At 44.3% G+C, this 24,965-nt stretch overlaps 1 protein-coding gene across 5 annotated transcripts in view; it reads left to right on the plus strand.

The window, feature by feature from the left end:
- The window catches only part of NCKAP5 (NCK associated protein 5), a 949,833-nt gene that overhangs the window by 884,632 nt on the left and 40,236 nt on the right, over nucleotides 1-24,965 (plus strand). For 4 of the 5 annotated variants that reach the window (XM_059394413.1, XM_059394408.1, XM_059394409.1 and 1 more), the window contains 2 exons: nucleotides 6,340-6,654; nucleotides 9,678-9,814. In XM_059394413.1, the coding sequence (XP_059250396.1) occupies nucleotides 6,340-6,654; nucleotides 9,678-9,814 (452 nt within the window). Of the gene's footprint in view, nucleotides 1-6,339; nucleotides 6,655-9,677; nucleotides 9,815-12,758; nucleotides 12,892-24,965 lie in introns of all 5 variants that reach the window. The other variant, XM_059394410.1, reaches the window with a different exon arrangement.

The raw sequence follows: 24,965 nt of genomic DNA on the forward strand, positions 1-24,965 counted from the left end.
TTCAAGCCTTGTCTTTCTGGCTCCGATGGCTGTTTTTTCACTTCCTTCTTCTGAGTACTCAGAGTAACTTGGAACTCAAGTCAGGTTTTCTCAAGCCTCTCCTATCCAATAATCTCTTTGGACAAATACATTAACCCTACCAGGAGTCTGAGTTTACAAATTCAAGCGATCACGGATTTGCGCGATAGGATCTGTGAGGAAAAGTTGGAGACACACAGAAGAGAAGACTGAGGGGAAAATAAGCAGCATTTTCGAAACACTCAAAAATCATTGCTAATTCAGATTCCACCAGCATGGAAATGTGTATTAACTGAAAGAGTGCTGGAAATCAACTTTTCCCTTTTTAGCTATTATTAAAGATAACAGTACTGTGTGAAGAAATAATATAAAACAAGTTTGGAACAATCCACTTGAGAGAACAAATTGTTTTAAAAGAGAGAAACTCACTGCTTTGTGTAAACCCATGTAAGATGTTACCAAATGATCTTGTCTACTCACTACGGATGGTCCCTACTCACTACTGGACTCTGTAAGAGCTTAGTTCTTCTACTACTATGGGCACTGGCATTCAGTGGGGATGCCAGCACTCAGCACGACATCACCACATCAAGAATCCCTGAGGATGAGGGCCAGGGTGATGGTGCCACTCTGGCGGCGGCTGCTGCTTCTTCTTCTTCTTCTTCTTCTTCTTCTTCTTCTTCTTCTTCTACTTGTACTTCTAGACTTGAGACCGTCTGGCCAGTGATGCTTTGCAGGAAGCGGCTGGGCAGGGAGAATGAGAAAGACACCAAAACCCCATTCCAGGAGCTGTCCTCGTCTTGGTCACAGACCCTTGCTCTAAGGGCTTGGAAGTATTAAGAAATTGGCCTTTAAAATATTCAATAATTCTGAATGATCTTATCCCTCTGGCTATCTGAATTAATGAAGTCTGACCATCTGAAAAATAGCTCTACAGAAGAAGGAAGTCAGCTATTTTCTTTTGTTGCCAGAGTCAAAACAAAAGGCAGCAGATTGGGGTTTCAAAAGGGAAGCATCATATTCACTTTATTTTTTTTTTAAAGATTTTATTTATTTATTTGACAGAGAGAGAGATCACAAGTAGGCAGAGAGGCAGGCAGAGAGAGAGGAGGAAGCAGACTCCCCACCAAAGAGAGAGCCTGATGCGGGGCTTGATCCCAGGACCCTGGGATCATGACCTGAGCTGAAGGCAGAGGCTTTAATCCTCTGAGCCACCCAGGCGCCCCGCATATTCACTTTAATTTCAGGAAGCATTTTCTAAAGACTAGAGCTGTTTTTTCTCCACCTGTGCTTTTCAATACATATGGTGAGAACTGACTATGTGTCAGGCACGGTGCTGAGCCCTCGTGATGGAGAGTAAATCAGTTACTCAATCAGCCCAGAGTTATTATCAGCTCTCTCAGCACATAATCACTGCGATGTTGAAAAAAGACAATATAGAATCAGGAATGGATTTATAGGAGAATGTTGAGGAGATAAATAAAATCCATTCTGCCCCCAGGATGTCTACAGTCTAATAACATTTGTTTAGAGAATTGTGCTGTTTTCTGAATGATAGCCATGTGCCTATTCCAGGCATCATACTATGTTTATTAGGTGCTGTGTTTTTAGTCCTCAAGCACCCCCATGATGAAAGCTATATGATCTAATTTTCAGATGAGGAAACTAAAAGCACCTGCCAGGATTCCTGGTGCAGGGAATATAAGGTGCTAATTCTCGTTGGTGAATTGAGTGAGGATTTTATACTCTGCACCCTAAGTTAAGAGTAGACATATCCCCATTGGAAATGTTTCTCCAGAACTCCTTCCTCCACCATCCCGTGTAGAACCTCACCCTTTTTGGCTACTCACCCCACAGCTGGGCTGCTCGTCTCCCTCTTAGGCACAGTAACTTCAAGCTTCAATGCCAGACAATATTCCTAATCCAAGCACTTTGAGATTTTTCCCAAAAAAAGGAGGGCCTAGAAATTTCTGTATCAGCTGCTAAGAGACAATAAAGAGGTCCATCTCCTTGCCTGCTGGAGATATGCAAAGTGATGCATTTGAGGTTTGAGTAAAATATCCTGAGTCTATCCTGCAAGTAAGAGATTCCCTGCCATTCTGTTGCTGATGGCCTGAATGGATCCCAGGGGTGCTGAGATGTGGAGCCATCAGCTCTCAAGTAGCCAGTATTTTCCTCAGTGAGCTAAATATTTTCTATGTGTGCTATGACTTTAAGAGGTCTGGGAAGCACCACTCTCAGTCATCCCATGAAACGTCTAGGGCTTGTCAGTGCCAATAAGTGAGAGAACTTAACCTTGAGAGAGTGAGAGAGAGAGAAGGCAAATGGGACAATGAGAAGTAGGTAGGAGGACTGACCAAGGTCAGAGATGTGATCGATGACCTTGGAAGAATGAAACCTGCTGGTCCATCCAGAGACCCAACCCTTGAACTCATTAGAAAGGCCCTGTTGGCAGCTGTTCTCACACCCACAAACGTGAACTTATACTTGTCAAGATCAAGACTGTCAGCTCATTCGAGATGCAAGGTCAGCTTGCTGCTTTGAACTCTGTTCCCATCACAGCCATTTAATTACTTTGTGGATTCTTATAATTCTCCGAGGGGGGACAAAAAGCTGGCTTCAAAAGTACAGTACCTAACAATTTTTTCAGGTTACAATATTTTTACGAACTGTGAGAAACTTACAGCACCTTAAAGAAACTACATAAAGAAGGTGTCAGCATTTTCAATATAAACTCCATTTCCAAAGGTTTTTGCATTCTGGAGAAATTTGCCTGAGGGTGAAACTTGGCATATGGGGCCTGAGTCCCGGACTGTCTACATCTCATTTCATAGGTACTTACAAATGAGTTTTTCAAATTCGCTACATTTGGCACCTGTAATTTTTAGAAATAAAAAATGACTTTAATAGCAGGTGGTTTGTGAGTTTAGTGTCAAACACACAGTTCTCAGAGAATCTGAGAATACCAGAAGTCCTGTTTTACAGATTCTGGTATGATAATATTAGAAAAGGGAAGGAGGGAAGGAAAATAATTTAAGGGGCCAGAAACCGGAAAATGTTGGTATTTTCAGAAGGGTATACCGTACCTAGCCTGCCTTCATCATTTTTCCTGCCCCAGACCTCTCCTTGCCCTATTCCCTGCCTTGCTTCATAGACCAAGCCAGCACCTACGGGGCTTTGGGGGCTGGGGCTTTCTCTCCGGAAAAATCACTGAAAAGGCAGCCAAGGATCTCCTTTTCTTTTTTTGAGTCTTCATTGGAGGGAACTGGATTCAGTGCTCTCTGAGCCATCAAATATTTGGTGGGTGGGGGAGGGGGATGCGTTTTTAGGCAAAGCCGGAAAAACTGACCTTGGAGGCAATGTCTATTGCCTAGTCCAGAGAGCTGCAATTAATGCCAGAGAAACCTTGGCATGACATCTATGGATACAACTGAAGAAGGCAGAAGGAAGCATTACTGAGCAATCATGGTCCTCAGAAAACATGCCCATCAGGGTGTACAGGCACCCTGCATGGGGCAACAGCCATGTAAATACAGGGAAAGTTAAGAGTAGACTCACACCTTGAGATGGGGAACATGGGAGCCAGCTAGATTTCAGGAGTCTCTGCTCTGATACCAGAGAAACTGAGCACCTTGCCTAGGAACAGCGGGTGGGGGGGTAGGAGGTGGGATTCTATGAGTTTTGTGCTCACAAGGTGGCCTCAGTGACTCGTAACTGAGTGGAGCCCCCTTCTGGATTTATCTGTACTTTGGGGAAGAAGGATCAAGATAGCTTGATGGTTGAAAGCCGGATCTTTGTAGTTACACCTGACTGGATTCAAATTCAAGCTCTTTCTCTATAGCGCATGACCTTGGGCAAGTTACTTAACCCTTTGGGGCTAGGATTCCTCACTTGTGGATGGTGATGATAGTTCTTACCTTATAAGGTCGCAAAAGTGATGACATGATGCCAAATAGGAGTGAGGTCCTAATGGCTGCAGTAAGCAGGCAAACTTAATGATTTGTGTCCACAAAAGGAAAAGATCTCCCTTGTCTCATCCTGCCGAGCATGCTTTAGGTCAGGGCTATGCAATCCTGAAGGGGCTGGGAGTAAGTTATCATGGGAGGCAGCCCGGGGCACTCGGGGACTAACACAGCTCAGCTGTTATAGCCTGTGAGTCCGCTTCCTGTTGCCCAGCCCTGGGTTGGTTCTGAGGAAGACCCACTTGCTTGTGTGAGACCGAAGAAGTTCAGCCTCTTTGAATTGCCCCAAGTACAACACAGGGACATGTTAACTCTGAGGGTTTTTTATTTCTAGGCAAAAAGGAAGAAAAGACCTTGAGTTCTGAATAGCAGGGTCTTTCCTTTCAAACTCATCTGGCAATGCCTCCCCAGGCAAACAGCTGCTCCTTTCTCAAAAAGGCCCTTCTGTAACAATCAGGCCCCCTTCACTGAGGAGGAAATGAATAGAGAAGACTATGAACAATCTTTGAAGCTGGTTGAGAGTAAAGCTGGCCAGGTGGAGGCCTTGAAATGAATGGGGCTAAGGCTTAGCCCTACTGATTGTGAAAAAGAAAAGCCCGCCCCTGGCTGTCGCCATATGAATCTGTGCTCCGGCAGCCCCTGACCAGTGTCTGAGGTCCCATGGTGTATGAGGGTGCTCAGTGAGAGAGGGTATCTTCATCTTCCCAATAAACACCTCTTTGAAAATAGAAGCTTCTTCTTTGATAGGGACTTTGTCTTCCAAGTGCCTCTAAAACCAGCACCAAACCTACTGAAACCTGTAACGGGTCTATCCACAGCCCTACCCCCCACCCCCACTTTTTTTTTTTTACCTTAGTGTTAGGAAATTCCTAGAACTGTACTATTCACTTGCAGCAAAGAGGTTTTGCGGAAGAGGGTAGGGAATGGACAGGTTCTGGAATTCTGGTACTAATTGCCCAATGGGATTGTGTATCAAATGGGATTGTGTTAAGAAGGCATTTGTGGATAAACTATCCACCTACCAGGTACCAGCTAATATCTGATAAGTAAGTTAAACATTTTGCATATGTCACTCTTCATTATTTAACCCTTTCAGCTATCTTTCACAGGATGTTCCATAGCATTCTAAATTCTAGAGATTGGATGGATTTGTATCCTCACAGCTGCCTCAAGGAATCTGAGAGCTCCAGAGCTTAAGAATCCTGTGTTGGGGTCCGTACAGTAGTTATTGGCAGTTCCCACTTTGGAAGATGTTCCATAAAAGCACCACTAAAATGTTAGCTGTTGAGCATCTCGATGCAAAGAGTATGCCATATTCTGTTATATCTGCCACCATGCCCAATAGGGTACTAAGTGTTTCTTAAGTCTTAGAACTGTAAGATGCTGATACAAACTTTTATTAAGAATGTTTTATTCTAAAATTATCATATAAATAGGAGACTTTGGGAGCGATGAGCAGAACTAGGAAGTTGTCTCATCGGCTTGGATCAACCATTTCAGAAATCAAATATGCAATCATTTTTGCCAGTATTGTATTTCTGCTTGTATATAAAGTTTCTTAAAGATGAGACACATCAGAAAATGTTACACACGTGCAGTGAAATCAACTTGATTCATTTTAGGGAATAATAGTTTCAGGGATCTCTGGAAGTGACAAGAAATCCAACAGGTACTGATGGGTTGTGTCATTGGGTGAAGTAAGGGGGTAAGACAGGCAGTGACTCTGTAGTCTTCTCAAGAAATTGACTTCAAATGGCAGTTGGGTCAGATGAAGCCCACGTGATACAGTGGTAATATCATGGGTAAGGTACCTTTTGGAATGACCTTTAGAGCATGTGCACTACTTGCAGTTAAATTGAGAGGACAGACACTGAGTTAGCTGTCAGGTGGATGATAATTCATGTAAGAGATGCATAATTACCTCTGTGAGGACATCACTTCAATGTGTTATGTGTGCTCATTACTCATCGTATTTTGATTAATAAATTTCACCTAATTTGTTGAAGTCATATGATTTCCAATTGAAATAAAGGTGACCAAAAATCATTTTTGGTCTCTAATGATTTTTTTTTTTTTTCTGTGATAACTCTAGTGAGCCATCCAGGGTATAAGCACATGTGAATCTTAATGCCAGTAATGGCTGGCTGTCTTCCCTCATATTATGTGAAGGGAATATTTCCATGTTCAACTAAACGTCGGTGTGATGCCACTTACTTCAAACTTACTACGCCGTTAGAAGAATTTCTTCCTTTTAGATACCCCCCTTCCTCCAGATCAGAGATCTTTTATCCTTTTATCTTTTATCCTTTTATCCTTGTATGTGAGCCTTCTCTAATCCTCACTATGTTATTCTGTCTAGAATCCAACTGCCTGATGAGGACGCTGGACAGTGGGATTGGAACCTTCCCACTCCCAGACTCGGGAAATCGCTCCACAGGGCGGTACCTGTGCCACCCAGACTTCCCAGAGGACACCGAGCCCATCCTGTCTCTCCAGCCGGCACTCTGTGCTGCTTCTTCCATCAGAGCTCAAACCCTTGAACGAGAAGTGCCTTCCTCTGCAGACAGCCAGGCCTCTGCAGATAATACCATTGTGCATTCCACATCCGACCCCATCATGATGGCCAGGGCCATACGGCCTCTTGAGAGTCGCCTCCCCAAACCAGCTTCCTCAGGTAAACCGCCTTCGGCCTTCCAAATCAGACTGTTTCCACACCGAAATAATGCACTTGCTGACAAAAAATGGAAAACAGGCAGCAGGAAAAGTTTCCACCAGGAGATCAGTCAGTGACCTCTACCCAATGGGAATGTGGGTGTGTGAAAATCTCTGTAGGTCCTCAAACAAAAAGTAAAAAGACACGTGTCAAACATTATGGGCTCTTAGTATTACAGCACGGGATATACACACATGGAAAGGAAGCAAGCACCTAAGCATAGGTATATGGAAATATAAACTGATGGGGAAAAAAAAAAAAAAGGCCCACACAACATACACATAGGAGTTTCTCTTTTAAAACCTAACTCTGGGGGCGCCTGGGTGGCTCAGTGGGTTAGGCCACTGCCTTGGGCTCAGGTCATGATCTCAGGGTCCTGGGATCGAGCCCCGCATCGGGCTCTCTGCTCAGCAGGGAGCCTGCCTCCCCCTCTCTCTCTCTGCCTGCCTCCATGCCTACTTGTGATCTCTGCCTGTCAAATAAATAAATAAAATATTTTAAAAAAATAAAAATAAAAAATAAATAAAACCTAACTCTGAATATAGACCAGTTTAGGCCCGAGACATAAATTTAGCGGAATTGTTGTTTGCCCTCTAACGAGAAATGTATGTCTTCTGACATATTCCTGTCCTGCTCAAATATATTTATATGTTGATCTATAAAAAACTTCGTTTGATATACCAGGGGTAGTTTGTGCATTAAATGCAATAGAGTGGAATGAGCCTCCTGCTGAGAGGCACCCCCCACCCCTTCGTCACAGTCAATTGAAACAAGCTTCCGTGATTCAAGATAGGACCAGGCTAAGGGTCAGAGTTTTTTCATTGTTCCCTCAGGATTAAAAATATTTATTGTAGTGCAGGATGACACTAAATAATTTTTAACTTGCATGGCTTAACGTTGCATTTATGACATGCATAAGCATCTGAACTAAAACTCTAAAGACTCTCTTTTATGATTTGATGACTAGAAAGGAGCCACAAGTAGAAATTATCCTGTCGGCTTTTGAGAAATTAGAAAAGAAGACTTTTAATTAAATATCTTCAAATAAATGTGATTGAGCTATTCTCGTGGCTGAGTTCTTCATACAATACCAACTACCATGAATGTTTCATCACAAACTTCGGCTCATTCCGAGCCAAGGCTACATTTCGGAGGGCTGCAATGCATATTATTTTTTAAATAAACGCATTGTTAATTAATGACACAGCCTCTAGAGATTCAGGGGCGAAATCTTAGTTATAGATTATGTGCTCCATGCTTGAATAGTCACATGTGTGACCTCAATTCAGCAGCGGGCTGCCGAGTAGACTTCATGATTAAACACTGTCATTATAACAAATTGAATAGAAACCACAAGCCTTGAATTGCTTCATAAGAAGGGGATTGGAAGGAGATTGTTCTGATCTTGCTGCTAATACTCACCGTGATGGTTTTTGGAGGTTTGTGTCTTAATTAAATTGTCATGAAGGGTTGTAATAAAAGAAGAAGAAGAAGAAAAGTATATGCAGAGAGTGAGGTTAACAGAGCCATAGGGTATTACTGGGGTCCCCACCCCGCAGCTGCCTGTCTACCAAATGAGAGCGTCACTGTGGTCCAGACGCTGGCCCGCCTTTCCAAGGCTGCTCTTTCCTCTGTGGCCCTGGGCGACTCACTTGAAAACTCAGGGAATGGAGGACTGGCTGGAACAAAAGAAAAGTGAGGTTATTCCCGCTGAGAGGAGTCCCTTCCTGTCTCATGCCTGCCTTTCACCTGGTTTTTCACTTTCCCGCCTCATGAAAAATTAGAAGGAACTGTTACAAGTCTCACAGTGCTGACGAAAATTCAGTGACTTCGTTCCTCCTCAGGAGCAAAATGCTGTGGAGAGGCTGTCGCACAGCACGTCCCGTTGGTAATCACTGAGGATGGAGCATAATAACAGCGGTCCTCCTTTTGGGCCTGAGGAGAGAATTCACTCTGCAGGTTAATCTACTATTAAGGGTAATGGGGGAACTTTCTTTAATCATTCCCTGCTAATGACACCCTCGCTACTCAAAGTGGGATGCATAGGCTAGCAGCATCAGGATCGCCCCCGGAGCTTTCCGGAAATGCGGAACCTCAGACAGGCACTCTAGACCTCCTCATTCAGACACTGCAATTTCACAAAAGCTCAGCTGAAGTGCAGGCACGTAAAAGCTTGAGAGTCCTGCCGCACGAGGTCTTTAAGAACAGAGTTGCCCAGGCCACATTCCGAGCACACTGGGAATGACCGTCATGGGTATTCTAGGAAAATAAGGGTTCCCTGCCCAAGTATGTTTGAGAAGGGCTGCTGCTGCTGCTGCTGCTGCTGCTGCTGCTTCATCGTCGTCGTCGTCATCGTCTTCTTCTTCTTTCCCTTTATTATCAGAAGTTAAGCTCAAAAGAAGCATGGGGGAAAGGTCCGCTTTTGAAATCAGACAACGTAACATTCTCAGAATACACTTAAACTCTAAATAGGAATCCTTAAAAAAAAAAAAAAAAAAAGATCTGGAAAAGACTTTTATCTCTAAATTTGTAGTAGTATCTTCAACGTAGGGTGTATTCTTTAGGGCTTCTAGTTCAAGTCGTTTCTTTGGACATCACGACAATTTTTCAGTAGTGGAATGGGGGCTCTGAGAAGTGCTCCCAAAAGGAAACCTGTTTATTATTTGATGATCAACACTATTTGAGGAGGAATGGGTGTTTCTCAAAGGGTTTGCCCGCTGACCCCTTCGTAACATGAAAAGTCTGTCAGCGTTTTGTGGAAGAGTTTGCCTTCAGCTCTCCAAGATGGACACCCTCGATAGATATCCCTAGCTATGCAGTGTGGATGTTTTGGTTAACACAGACTTACAGAATGTTGAGATACCCAGCTCTGACTGTATTTGGGCCTTTTTTATTAATGCTGAATGTCTCCCCCACTTCCCTCCCTAAACTTGTAAAGAGTTGAAGGAAGCAGATTGTGATTTCATGTATATTTTCTCATTTAGGAAAAATCAATTCCCAAAAGCAGAATGAAGCAGAGCCAAGGCCTCAGACCTGCTCGTCATTTGAATATACCGAAAACGCCATTAGAAGCGAGCAGCTTCCAGACTGGGGGGGTGAAGGCCCCATGGCTGAGACCCAGGTAAGGGAGTGTTGCCCTGATGGTGAAAAATGACTTCCTTAAACCCTTCAACGACAGATTCAATTTTGGGATCAAATTTGTCATTGGCTCAGTGAATAAAAACTAAGGCCCAAGGCTCACCTTCTTCCTTGCATTGTTAAGGAACACCATGGGCTGTTGGGAGGAATTGAAATGCTTCCACAGATCTGCCCCTAGGTCCTTGAGGCATGGAAGCTCTGCCTAGATTAGATGTTACACAATGGGCACTCACTTTCCCAAGCCACGAGAGCACCATTGAGAATGATATAATGACACTTTTTCATGACCTTATCCTTACTTTTTTTTTTTTTTTTTTTAACCTTCACCTCATTCCTGTGAGACAGGTAAAGGAGGTATAATTATACCCCAGAGTAGTCAAATGACTTGCCATTGTCAATGTCTCTTCAGTCTCTACCATTTTTGCTGGGAGATCTTCCTCCACCCTGAGATGGCACACATAGGCCTCCTGACATGTGATCGGACCTAGGAAGTTGCTCACAGCTCAGGGTTATTTCTATTGTTCCTCAGGGTTACGTGGTATTCCCTTCTGTGCTTCCTCCTCTTTACCCCTCCAGCTGGTTACCTGGGCCATATTCACCCTGTTCACTATTTCTCAACTTGTCCTGGGTTGGCCCCTTCAAGCTCTTTGTTGGTACCCGGCAGTGAGAAGGGTGGGGAGAAGAACATATGGATCAATTACCAGAGCTTCCCCGCCCTTCCTTAACTCTTCTCACTCCTGCTGCCTTTGTCTCTTCCAGTCCTTGCATTAGGAGCCTCCATTGCTCTTTCTAGTAGAGTTTCTTTCAACTATGATGAAAAATACCCAGATCAGCCCACATCTTGGGTCCCCCACAATCAATGGGGCCGGACCTTCTTTCAGCCTTTAGCCCCTCAGTATGGACTCATGGACAAGTAGGGAAAGAAATTCTCGGGGCCCATAGCCTCAATTTACAGCAGAGAACACAACTCCAGAGAGATGCTAGACCATATTCAGGGTCTGTACTCAGGAGTTGGGACTAGAACTTGGCCCTCTCCCTCAGACTAGAATTCCATGTCTGACACTCAGAATGGCAGACTCTTCAAGGCAGGAGCCTAGGAGGCAAAAGAGTAAAACAGTGTAGTCTATCATGCTTTAGCTTAGACAAAAAAGTGTTAAAGCAGTGGTTCCCAAACATGAGTGGGCATCAGAACCACACGGAGGCTCCACATCCATTCATGCCATGTCTGACTTGGTACTGATGAGTTGAAGTCCAAATATATCTAACAAATACTCAGGTGGTGCCGATGCTGCTGGGCCATGGAAAATACTTTGAGAAGCCCTGTTCTAAGAACTCTGTGCTCGTTTTGGGAACCGGAGAGTTGAGAAAACCCTAAAGACACCCAGAGTCAGTGGGGGAAATCGTTCAAAAACAACAGGTAGTGACAATGGCAAAGGAGTTCAGGCAAATCCAAGAAAGTAAAAATAATAATAATAACAAAAACAACAGCGGGCCAGGTGAGAGCCTTCCTGCTACATGTGATGGCAGGACACTCCTCACCCAGCATACCTGCCCAGCAGCACAGACACCTCTCTGGGGTTCTCTCCCTCATCACCCTGCCCAGGTCTGCTCACTGGAAAGTTCGTTCTGATCTGAGAGAGTCACCGCTGTGAATTGGAACTTAGAAACCTGCTTTGCGGACTGCCAGGGGGAGAAAGTTGGAAGTAAGAGTTAGCTTATAATTCTAGCACCCAGCCCAGGGCCTGGCTCCATTAGGGTTTGTTGAATGGAGGCATGAAGAGATTCAGCTCATCCTATTGCAGAAAGTGTTACTGGGGCTGTACCAGAACTCTAAGACGTGGGGCTCCCCTAGCACCCCATGAATAACATCCTTGCTGGACTATCAGTATCCCACATATTGAGCCCCGTACCTCCAGAGCCTCTCCCTCCTCCTAGCAGAGAATAGGCACTCCATAAACATCTGTTGAATGGGTGAATGAATGAGTCAATGAAAAAAGGAACAAAGGGATGAGTAGCAGCTTGTACTTACAACTCCAGATGAGGGGATTTACATCCTAAAGTGTGTTTTTATGATTTCCAAACGAATGACACCCTCCCAAACAGACTTTAGAAACTTCAAAAGACTGGAACTGTCTGGGATGGGTGGGGAATAACTGGTTCTAAGAGGGCAGCCTGCAGACCTAAGAGACATTCTTTTATAATTCTGTACACCAAACTGCAATCCCAGATCTAGGATTCTGATTCTGTGCACAAAGGGAGATACTGTTTATACAGCATCGACCACCTCAGCAATTCCTGACAGAGCCTTATCGCCACACCAGTGACAACTCAAGGGCCAGGCTGTGTGTACCTGCGAGCAAGAGTGGAGACTGGGTCCTTCAACCCATCAACCTCCAGTGGATGTGAGGAGTATATAGGGTTAGCAGTAGCATACTTTCCTAAAGGCTCCTGTCCTTTCAAGGGATAGAAGGAAATCATAAATTAGGCAAGCCTTCATTCTTTTGTTCTCAAGGTTGATTTTTTTCCCCATACCCTCTGATACTTGAAAGCCAGTGATGAGATCAGTTAAGCAAATAAGCCATTAGGCTTGAAACAGCAGCTCATAATAGGCACTTGAGAAAAATAAGACCCCCCCCCTAAAGAAGTAAGTGTACAAAATGCAGAGCGGGTAGCTATGACGACTTTCCTGGGCCTGGGACTATGGCAGAGTGGTCAATAGCTTCGCTACCGCAGCCCTGCACCTGCAGCTCCAGTAAATGGACAGACAGGAAAGACAGAGCTGTTCTTGGGGGTGGGGCAGTGGAATGGAATTCTGCGCACACGGCGACTGCGTCACAGCCCATCTGAACCGTGTCCCATCCTCGCAGGATCTTCTGCCACATTCGACTTGCGTGAATAATCTTAACGGTCTCGTATTACTTATTTAGGACAAGGTACCCAGAATGTGTGCGTACTCTGCCAGTGCTGGCAGTGCTAGTGACAGTGACCTGGACTATGGAGATAATGGTTTTGGAGCTGGAAGGGGCAAGTTAGTGCAAGCAATGAAGAGCGCCACCCAAGGTAACTTGCGGGAGCACCGGCTCTTCCGGGGCTCCTCTCTCTCCCGGAAGCCGCTGATTGTGTCTTTCGCTGTACTCTGCCTCCGCCCCTACCCTTGATTTTACATCTGAGCCCCACATCTCTCCTGAGATCTAATTTTCTGGTATGTTCAGAAGATTGTCTATGTGCATCTATTTGTTTTCTGGTATAATCTTCATGACATTTCAGTGCCGTCTGTAAGGATTTTATTTCCAAATCTGGCATCTCCCAAAAAGTCTCCAATTGAGTTATCTGAGTAATGAAGGAATGACTAGAAAGATAACTTTGCTCTTAATTACATCCTCTGGCAAGTTAAATCGTCCAGTGAGCCATGGATGGAGTCTTCCAGGCTTTTTGCTAATATCATGCTGTGTAGCTCTGCACCTGTGAGCCGGACTGTTATGAACAGGTCTGTTTATGAAGCTCAAACTCGCTCACTGTACTTTCTTTTTGAATCAGAATTGGCAGCAGAAGAACTGTCATCCCAAGGCATTTAAAAATGTGTATATTCAGATGGCTTTTCCTTACAGCTGTAGGAGGACAGATGAACCCCTAATTCAGAGTGGGATCTGGGGTCCACTTTCCTTCTTATCTACACTGGATTGTCAGAAATATTTCAGTGATGCAGTGGAGGATCACTTTGTTCATGCTCATCAGCTTTTTTTCAAATACTAATTTAGCAATTATATGATGAAAACATGATTTTGTTGTTTGTTTGTTTCTTTTTTAAACAAGACTGATAAATTGCTGTAGGGAAATCCCAGCAACCATGTGTGTTTACAGTTTTCCAAGAGTCTTGGCATTGGGACATACGGGGGTAAGAATAGCCATTAGCCCGAGCCTCCACCTGGTTCCTTGCTTTCTACAAGTTACCAGAGAAGAAGGACCAATGGTAAAATGATACAAAAGCTTACCAAGAAAAAAGTGATAAAATACCCCTGGCTTTGCAGTTAGGTAGGTGTCCACATTGGCTCTCTGTCTGGTTGTGGCAAAGATGGTGGAAAGGGAGGTCTTAATCAGGGACTGCCCAGTGAAGACACCTAGGGACTGTTGGTCCAGTTCTTCCCTTGAACTTATCGTGGGTCTACAGTGACTAATTTCACCTCATTAACCTTCAGCTGCTTCATCCAAGAATATTTCCAGGGCTCCTTCCAGCTCTAAAACTCCATTTATTTATTGAACAAATATTTATGGCAGGCCTCCTCTGGGCCAGTTTTCCAGCAGTGAGTAACTAGACAAAATTTCCTCCTGGAGAGTAGACAACAGATATGATTAACTAGTGAATGTCTATCATTTGTTGAAAAGAGATGAGTGCTGTGGAGAAAAAGTGAGGAGGGGTAGGGTACATAGGGGAGGGCAGGACTGCTGGTGAGAGGGGCAGGGTTCACATTTTAAAAAGCGATCTGAACAAGTCTCACGGAGAAGGTGGTGGTCGAGATTGGGAGGAGGAAAGGAGGAGAGGGAATGAACCGGGAGGCCATCTGGGGGACGCGCATACTCAGCAGAGGGAAGAGCCAATGCGGAAGCCTGGAGGCGGGGGCAGCAGGAGGCCAGTGTGGCTGTCCCGAGAGCAGTTTGGAAGGGGAAGGGCTGATGAGGTCAGACAAGTAAAAGGAGCTAGAGCTCATAAGGGCTTCCTTGCCATTCTGAAGACATGCATGGGAGCTTTTGGATGACTTTGAGCAAAGAAGCAGCATAACCTAAGACGTTCCCAAAGGATTTCTCTGGCTACCAGCTGGTGAAGGCTGAAGGAGCAACATCACCTCAGGGGCTATAATTAGTATTAGTCACTCACGCAAGAGATGTTTAGTGGCCGGGGCAGGGTGGTCTTGGTGAAAGGAGTGAGCACCGCTGGCCGGTACCAGAGCCACAAGATACACATGGCCCATAAGCACTTAACTATGGCTAATATGGCAAGAAGCAGAATTTTTAGATTTTTAGATTTAATTTTTGCTGCTTTCTTAAGAGTTTCTCACCACATGCGGCACATACAACACAGAGTGAGAATGGGCTGATTCCAGATCTAATTAAAAAGACAACACAATTATTGATAGATTAGAGGGTGGGGGTAGAGGAAATAGTAGGGTCTAGGATGGCTTCAGTGTTCGGGTCCTGGAAGGGACAACTCTCTGCTGACTGAAATGGGGAAGGCTGAGGTTGGAGCTGGGGAGGGTTGGGGATGGTGGGGAATCCTGCACATGCTCCGTGCTAGCTGCCTGTGGAGCAGGTGGAGATGGTGAGTAGGCATGTGCTATGGGCGTCTGTTGCTCAGCAGATCAGGTCTGGTCTGGAAATGTAACTTTGAGTGTCTGCATACACAGGGTCCAGGTGAGGTCAGAAGGGGAGGGAGTGTTGATAGAGGGAGAATCCCATCCTCCCAAGTTTACAGGTCAGGGAGAAAAGAGGGAGACTATGAAGGAGGAAAGCCAGGGGAGCGTGGAGTCTTAGGAGGTAGGTGAAGAAAGATGTCGGGAGTGAAGGGGGGATTCCTTGATTCCGTATGTGGCTCATGACTCAAAAGAGGGATAAAATCTTCATCTTCGGTTGTCTGTCTCTACCTCTGGCAGTGCGTTTCCAGTGAGGGGTGGAAGGAAGGAAGTGGGAGAGGTGAGGAGGAATGGTCCAACGGCAATTTGAAAACATCTTGAAAAAGGAAATAAGACAATCTGTGCCAGTGAACACGTGCTAGAATATGAAAAACTTATCTTAGGGTTCACTTTTTTTTTTTTTTTAAGATTTTATTTATTTACCCGACAGAGAGAGTGAGAGAGCACAAGCAGGGGGAGCAGTAGAAGGGGGGAGAGAAGCAGGCTCCTGGCTAAACAGGGAGCCCAATCCAGGGCTCAATCCCAGGGCTTTGGGACCAAGACCCAAGCTGAAAGCAGATGCTTAACCATCTGAGCCCCCCAGGCGCGCCTAGAGTTCACATTTCAACATTGCTTTGTTTGAGTGAGTCCTGCAAAACAATCAGGAATAAACATTAGGAGACACCTAGGGAACCTGGTGAAGAGTAAACTTGTTCCTTTGACTTTTCTTTCTGCCCTTTTGGCAAATGGCAGTGAATCTTAGCCTGGGTCATTTTTTCAATATACTCATTTTGTTTATCCTATTCCCTTGAACCAGAGCAAATCCTTATTTGAGAGGAGGAGCTTCTTCCATTCTGTTGCCCTAGCCTCAGGGTGAACGGTGCTTCTTTGGATAAGAAGCCAAGGGCTAGGTAGACTAACTCCAGAAGCATCCCACCAGCAAAAAGATGCTTTTCCTCCAGCCAGGCACCTGCCCTCTGCTTTTAATAGTGAATTTGTTGCCAGAGCTCTGTCATCCACACACGCTGACTGAGCCGGCAGCAGCTCAGCCCTGGCTGATGACAGAGCGGCCAGGAAGAAAGAACATGTGCAGACAGCCAGCATGGCTGTGGGCACCTACTGGCTTCCAACAAGCCCTAGGAAGGGGCAGGTAGGGTGGACTCACTACCAGGAACTTTTTAAATGCTGACAAATTGGATCCGAAAAGAAATAGAAATGAATCAGAGAAAAACAGTACAAGGAGTGTGTGTCCTGGGTGTGTAGTTGAGATGTCCTTCCCTGCCAGTCACCATTTTGCCTGGCTTTCACCACGTGAACCTGTGAAAGTGTTCTTCCTCCCAACCCTCCCTCCCCCCATACCCTGCAACATGATTTTATAATAGAGGTCCCCAACCTACAGAATGGAATCGCTGGTTGAGCTGGAAGCCTTATGTGGATGTTCTCCAAGATAGTTGTCCTTTCTCAAACACGCCCTCTCTCCCTGGCCCCTTGAAATTTCCCGCAAGTAGAGAGGGGCAGTTGACAGTGGCAGCCCGTCTCTCTGTGGCTTGTAGGAAAAGCACAGTCAGGGATCTCTTCCTGTCACCACAGGCCCTCCCCACCATCCCCCAGCCCCCAGGCCACTGCTCAGTCATTAGCCACTTGCCCTGCTAATCACAGCAGGTCCAGGGAGCGGGGGTGGGAGGAGGCTTTCCTTTCAAACACAGTGTCCTGTGACCCCACATTCCCTGGTTTCTCCTGCCCACTTGCTTTGAATCACACTGAATGTGGCCATAGAAACCTACTTTCTAAAACCCTGCCTACAGGCTCATCAAACGCTAAAGTAAATACATGTCTTTTCTTTCAAGGTTAGTTTCTTTAGCTTAATTTTGAAATATGTTCAAAAAGTCTAGGTTGTTAGCAGCGAGCGGCAGGGGCAGGATTTAGGAGCTGGGTAGGTGGCCCAGCGGGTGAGGTTTCAGACAGAAGTTATTTTGTGGCTTTGTTTCCACAGAGCTGCCCACTCTAATTTGCCAAGCTGGGACTAACAAACATTCCCACCTCTTTCCTGTGGGCAGGGCCTTGGACAAGGCATGAGCAAGGGACCGAGGTGGAAAGACAGCAAACCACCAGCAGGATGTCGGACGAGTCAAGACCCAGGGAGCTGGGACAATGGAGCTCCAGTCTCAGGATGAGGGGAGGCCAGGGGAGTCTCACCCCTCGCTGAACGTGCTGGACCTGATTAGTAAAAAGTCAAATAATAATCCCTAGCCAATGCTTATCTCCCTAGCTTCTGACTCATCTACCAGGCTGTCCCCCAACCCCCTGCCATCACCAGCCCCACCAGGTATCTCAAAGGCAAACGGCCAAACTGACACCTTTCTTTTTCCCTCTAGAAATCTCTGCCTCCCAGGCTCTCTGTCTCAACTGGCAGTCTTTCCATTCTTTTAGGAATATAGTCTATGAAGCTAATTTGCCTTGACTCTTTCTTCTCTCACTTCCTATATTCTGGCTGTCCTGAGATCCTGCTGGCTTCCCTCCCCTTATACTTCTTGAATATTTCCTCTTTTTAACCCCTCCACCCGTGCTCCAGCAGTGCCTTCATGAACCTACATAGCCTACTGCCTCCCTTTGTTCCTTGCCCACTGCCAGTCCCTTCTCCCATAAATGCATCATCCCCACCGCCTTCATGCCTCTCATATTGTACCTTTTACTGGAAATTCTTCTAGAACTCTCCATTACCCACAGACAAAATCCAGTCTCCTCCTCTACAAGATCCACAGAACCCATCTTGGCCTTGCCTTTCTGACATTATATTTTTCCATTTCCTGTTTTAAACTTCATGCGACATCAGACTGCTCCCTTGTGTCCTGGCTACAGGATGCTGTTATGGTCTTCCTTAGCTTTGCTTCCTTGGTGAGACCACGAAGTGGTCTCACTTCCTGGAATGTCCTACATACCAACACCTATCTTCTCTAACCTTCATATAACTTCTACTTAGTCTTTAAGTTTCAGTTCAGACTTTACCTCCTCCATGGTGGAAGTCTTCTCAGATATCCCTCCATCAGCCATGCCCAAATTACTCTTCCCTATCTGTTCTCCTGTAATGCCCTGAATTTAGTTCTGTCACTAAATTTGAGGTTATACTTTCTTCTTTGCATGTTCAACTCTCTCACTAATGCCAAGATCGCTCCTTGTTCATTTTCTGCACTTAACACAGGGCCTAGCACACCATACTTATTTAATAAATGTTAAGCAACATCACGAATATTGAATATAATCGCAACTAACTCATACAACTGGTTAAGGCCTTATTTAGCTTCTCACACACACACATCCTTCATCCATTTGGGCCTTACCTTGTCCAGAGGAAGAAAGACCCAGAGCAGTTAGATACAGCTGAGGGCTGTGCTAGAGAAAGCAATGAATCTTATTGGCTGTGGAGGCCAATAAGAAACGTTTGCTTTCTTACTTCCTTTCAATGGCTCCATGCAGCCTGGCTTGATTTTCATAATCTCTGCCCCCGTTTAGGAGTTATGGTCACAAAGAGTCATTCTTATTGATGAAAATGCATCATACCCTTGAGATCTGAAAGAGACAAATCAAGATTAAGAACTTTGGTTCTTGCCATATTTGTTCTTTGAAAATATCCACTGGTTAGTGGATAAGCAAGATTGGCAAAAGAAGAAAAGCAAAGCAGAGACTTGACCTCTAAACTAGTTCATGTTGGCTCTTTCACCACTTGCTCAGTGTCCACACCAGCCCTGGACATGGGTGGTCGGGGCCAGGTTAGTGACATAACACTGCTCCCTGGATGCTTCTGATCAGACTACACCTGAAGCTCCATCTGAGTGAGAAGACTGTCAGGTACCCTACACAGTGTCATGTACTGCCCAAGGCCATACTGTGGGCTTCTCAGCATAAGGAGGCTGAATTGATACTTCTTTGTAGTTTTCACAAATCTCCTTCTCCCAATGAAAGCCCACTGGGGTCTATGGAACCCAATTTTGAGCTCACTTTCATGAGCAGCCCCTCCTTCCTTGAGCCCCAGACCCTCAAAATGTAATGATCAGGTCATATAAGTAAAGCTTCAGGACCAGGGTCCGACAGCTACCTTATGATGCTCATCCAAAAAACCCCAATTTCCTGAACAAGAAGTACATTTTCTTCCTTTGAAGGTGATTACATTCAACAAATTACAAAGAGCGAAGGCTGTTGAGTTAAAAACAATTGGTTTTGCAGTAATTAGAAAAACACAAGGAAATGATGACTGTGGAACAATATTAAAAGGGACCCTGAAGGGTAACAGCTCCAGCTCCCGGTTAATTCCTCAGCTTGAATATTTAGAGATTCACAACTAATTATGCAGAGATGATGAATTTTAAAAACGCTGCCACCCAGCCTTCCTAAGGCCAAGGACTTTGGCTATTAATAGAGCAATCAGATTTTGCTATTTTATAGAAAATTCACACAAAGTTGTATCTATTTTAAAGTGTTCATCTGGCATATGACTTAAAGATGACAAATCGCAGTAATGTGCAAAATCAGCATTAGGTTAGATGAAATCCGAACTCATTATAATGTCTCCCAAGTTCCCCCAGAGAAATCTCTGGTTTCAGATGGACACTCCATGTAAGAGTTATCCTTAGTCCTTCCTGGAACTTCACTCTTGTTAGGTCATTTTCAAGATTTGCTTGATTTTTGACAAGCTCATCCCAACTCAAGATAAATGGGCACAGGCAATAAAACACAAGGGATTCATCTCCTAGCAATAAACTGCCCCAGGTGACAAATGAAAAGTACTGACCATGACAAGCAGGCTGCTCTGAGACCCTTATGGTAGCTAGGGTCTCAAGTTTCTCTCTGTCACCTTTATCCACCATGAGAAAACCAACAGCCCTTTCAGCTGTGCAGATGGGATTTGCACTATGCTGAGGTTTGGGGCTTTCAGTGGGGAGAAGTTTCGCGCACAACAATAAAGGAAAACAGCAAACAACAACAACAAACAAACAAACAAAAAACCATTTGCTTCTGAAAATCACGTGGTCAAAGGTAACCATGGCGGGGGGGGGGGGGGGGGGGGGGACACTGTGTCTTCAGACAGGCTTGAAAAGGGAGGCTGCGATGTGACCTGCATTTAATTATTGAAGCTGCATATTGTGAGGCCCTTAAGAAAGCAAATGTCATGATGGACAGAATGAGTTTACCCTCCTGTCGAAAGAGCAGTGTGCCGTGGCGAGGCCGTCGCTCAATTAAATTGGACTGCAGGATACAGAGGAGAGGGAGACCAATTCTGGACCCTAATGAGACATTTTGGAGGGAAGAGAAGCCCCCCCCCCGAGTTTGTCACTCTTTGATGGACATTCTCCACACCCCCCATAATTACCACAGCACCCCTAGTGCTACCCTCTCAAGTTTGAATCTGTGGTAACCCAAAACATTTAAACCCGAGCCTGCAAAGTAGAATTGCAAAGTAAAAATGCAATCCCTGGTTGTTGTGGAATCTGTAGGGGGAGCAAATAATACTTAATGCTGTGCAAATGAGCCATCTCTGACTGCCAGGGCCAAAAGAAAGCTGGGCTAAGGATCTGAAACTAAATATATAAGCAGCAAATTACATAATGCATCATTTGGGAAACTGTGTGTCCTCTCAGCCTCACACAGGAGTCGCTTGCTGGGACTCCAAGACAGCCCCATGAATGTGTCTAAGGATGGTTTTTTCATAGAGGTTGTCCGTCATCCAAGTAATACCTTGAGTGTTCACAAGGGCTCTCAAACTGGATGGTTGTGGCCCTAGGAGACATTTGGCAATCTTTGGAGATATTTGGGGTTCTCATCCTTAGAGGAGGGCGGTCTCCTATCTGATATGTGGAGCCCATGAAGACTGCTGAACATCCCATAATGCACAGGGCAGCCCCTAATAACAAAGCATTATCCTGCACAGAATGTCAACAATACTGAGAAGAAGCCAAGGGAAGATTACCTGTTAGGCATCAGAAATGGTCATTGAGAAGGACAAGCTGTCAAATATTGGTGCCAAGTTATGACAGCAGCCAAATCCTATGCCTACTCAGCAGGCACCCCAGAACTGGCCCAGCACCTAACTGAGTAGTTAAGATGCCCTTCCTCCAAGGGGCTTTGAAAGGGAAGTTCATGCTTCCTCCTGGGCCTTTCACACTTGGCTGTTGAACCCATTCCAAGCACCTTAGAGTGTTAGGGAGACACCAACTGTGGAAAATGGTAACACAGAGCACAGATTATTTGAGGCTGCTACACATTAAATCACTTATTAGTATTTCATTTCTGTCTCTCTTAGAAAACATGTGCCCCGAGGAGGCGGAAATCCTTTACAGACTTGAAAGTAACTGGAGGACAGTTAATCCTCACACTGCTCTTGTGAATTAGGTAAATTGCAATTAGATGAAAACGAAGAAAAAAAATAGCCAACAGGCGTTTGTGTTTCCTTGGGGACCTTAGAGTTTCCTTTTTGGCTAAAAAGCACATAGTGACATTTGGAAAGGGCCTCTTGCCAGAACCCTTCCCTCTGAATGGTTAAGACTCAGAAGATTAGCATAAATCTCAGGATTAAAAATGCTGGGGTCAATAAAGGAAGCCCTGTTGAAGAAATGGGGTAAGTAGGAAAAAGAAGGGTCTTAGTGTTCAGGAGTAACTCTTTCTAGAAGTGATTATTATAGTGTGCAAAACAGAGATGCAGTGTGCAAACCTTTGAGGTATGAAGGGAAACGAGATGGATATATCCTAACTATGTAGAGTGTTTTGTTCTCAAACTTCAAGGATAAAGAAAGGGATCGTTTCTCATATCCTCCCGTCCTAAATGCCCCTCCTCAACCAGCCAAAAACCTAGAAACATACGCATACTGTACAGCCAAGCAGATGAGCTCAGGCAAAACAAAACCAGAAATGAACAGGGTTCTTTCCCAAGTAGCAATCAGGGGTTTTGCCAAGAAAAGATGTCAAGCATCATTCAGTGAATCACACTACTGGCTGCTCTATGAACTTCTTGGAATCTGGAAACAAAAGCCATGGTCATTTGGTTGGAAGTGTTGGACATGCTTATAACCAGGAGTTAGGACTCTTGGGTTCTAGGTCAGCCTCTGCAAATAGATTTGGTGATTCTGGATGAATAGTATTGACTTTTCTGAGCCTTAGTTTCATAGGCTATATGATGCCCACCTTACCAACCTCTCCCAGAGTAGTTTAGATGTGACATATGTAAGGCTTCCTGTCTGCAGAGTGCTAAATAAATATGAGCAGTATTTTGTTAAATGGGTTGAAAGAAAGAACAATTCCTGGAATTTAAGATTGAAGATACAAGAGGAGGGGAGGGAAGCACAGAGACTTTACACACCACAGGCCAAAATAATGAGAAGCTAAAGCCTCAGAGAGGTAAACCTCTCTCATAAATTAGCCAAAATTATACAGTTTCATTGAAGGAAATATCATATTATCTGTATCTGTTGTTAAAATTCAATCGAAGTGAGAAACAGGGTGATTTAAACTTTTCCTAAACAAGCCAAGCAGCATTCTCATTCTTTATTATTTATTTTCACAATAAGTAGCAATATCCCAAGCTATCACTCAGCATCATTGTTTTCAGATTCGATTACATGGGAATCAGAAATACAGTGAGGCTAGATCAGGTGGGAGAGAGTCCCATTTTTAATTAGACCAGGAATTTTATTATAAATGAATAAATCAGCCCACTCTTTTAAGGACTTTAATTAGAAAAGGAGACAGTATCCTTTCCATGGTATTGGCCAAGCTTGCTCTCCATCTTGTGAGAGCAGAGAAGGTTGGTGGTTGGCTCCCAGATTCTCTTGATGAGCTCCCAAAAGCATCTTAAAGAGTGTTTTTTTCACTTTGCTTTTTCACTAAAAAAAAAAAATCTTTCCTTTATCTTGATTTGTTTGGTCCATCCTGTGCTCTATATAATATGTCGTCTTGACCCTTTCCATCCTGGCATTCCCCCTCTTCTAGAAAAAGCTCAGTTAAGATTTGGTAGAAAGGAAGTCTACAAGATCAATATTTTTAGGGAAAGACCAAAGCTGTGCTGATATCATTCACTGTACCACATGCCATGAGATCTTTGAGAGGTGCAGACGGTCTCAAATACTCAACCGAAAGCAAGCAGGTATCTTCTTGGCCCACAACTTACTTACTGATATGGAGCAAGCATCTCCCCTCCCCTCTTTCAGCCTGTGTTGAGCTAGGTATCTTCTAATCTCCACCCCCACCTGATGTCTATCACTGTGCACAAATGCTGCAGTCACTTGGTCATTAAGCTTCACACTTCACATCAAGTCTGTTCTGTTTAGGGAAGTTCTTACAATTTCCCTCTGGTATCATTTTTCAAAATTTGGTCTTATTGTTTTGATCACAGAGGTACCTGCCCAGTCTCTGTGCCTCTTGCCCCATAGAGGGGAGCCATTTGATTGGCTTCTTATTTATCCTCTAGTCTATGTGCTCAACAAATAAATGCAGGTAAATATCTTGTATTCAGAAGGGCATTACCTGCCTGCCCTGTTCAGCATCCTGTTTGGTTTACTTTGCTTCCACCTAACAATATATCCTGGAGACCATTTCATGTCAGTACATAAAAGTCTTCCCATGTTCTTTTGCACAGCTATCCTCTGTGGCTGTGCCATAATTAATTTAACTACTCCTCCACAGAATAGATTTCCAAATTGGACAGTTGAGTCAAAGAGTGAATGTATCCTCAGGGGAGCTGTGCTGTTTTCACATCTGCCTGCAGTGATTGATGTGCCTGGTCCCCCAAAACCTCACCTACAAATTCAAGGTCAAACTTTTGTGTCCTGTCAATCTTACTTGGAGAAACGATTTTCCAGTGTGGTTTGAATCTGATGTATCTTATTAAGAGTAAGGTTGAGAACTTTTGTTTAAACCTATTAAAATGCCATTTGTATTTCTATCTCTGTAAATCATCTTCTTGTGACCTTTGCCCAGTTTTCTATTGAGTTGTTAGTCTTTTCTCATCTCAATTTTGAAGAGCTTTTTAAAGTTTAGGGATAGTACTCCTTTGTTTATAATACAAACTAAATGTTCTTGGTTTTTCATTTGCTTGTGACATCACTTACCATGTTCTTTGCAATGTGAAAGATTTTATTTTCATATGGTCAAACTCATAAATCTTTTGTTTAATGACAAACCCTTTCTCACTCCAAAGTTACAGGGGAAAAATAATCCTCATATTTCCTCTTGTACCAAATATAATTTAAAATTTTGTCCTCACATACAGATCTAACTTCTCAAATTGACTATCCAGTTGTTCTAAGTCAGTTTTATTTTAAAGGAGTAATTTAGCAAAGTAAAAATCGATCAATTTCTTTTATGGCCATCTGTGAGGGAGACAATTTGGTAACTAGGTAAAACAGAGAGATCCCAGTTTCTTCCACTACAGTGCTTTGACTAGCCAGCCTGAATCTTTCATCCCCATATTCTGGCGTTTGCTGTGTTAGTCGTTTCACCATCAGGTCAGATTAGTGAGAAAGGATCGTAAGACCCATGTCCAGAAAAAGGAGTGTCTGTTTTCAAGAGCTTTCTGGCTGATACATAGAGTATACTGTCTTTATATTACTGACTTTTTTTTTTCATTTTATTTGATTTTATTTCTTTTCAGTATTCCAAGACTCATTGTTTATGCACCACACCCAGTTCTCCATGCAATACGTGCCCTCCATAATATCTATCACCAGGCTCACCCAACCCCCCACACTTCTCCCCTCCAAAACT

Source organism: Mustela nigripes, chromosome 3 (genome assembly GCF_022355385.1).
Source record: "Mustela nigripes isolate SB6536 chromosome 3, MUSNIG.SB6536, whole genome shotgun sequence".
In the NCBI taxonomy this organism is placed as follows: Eukaryota; Metazoa; Chordata; class Mammalia; order Carnivora; family Mustelidae; genus Mustela; species Mustela nigripes.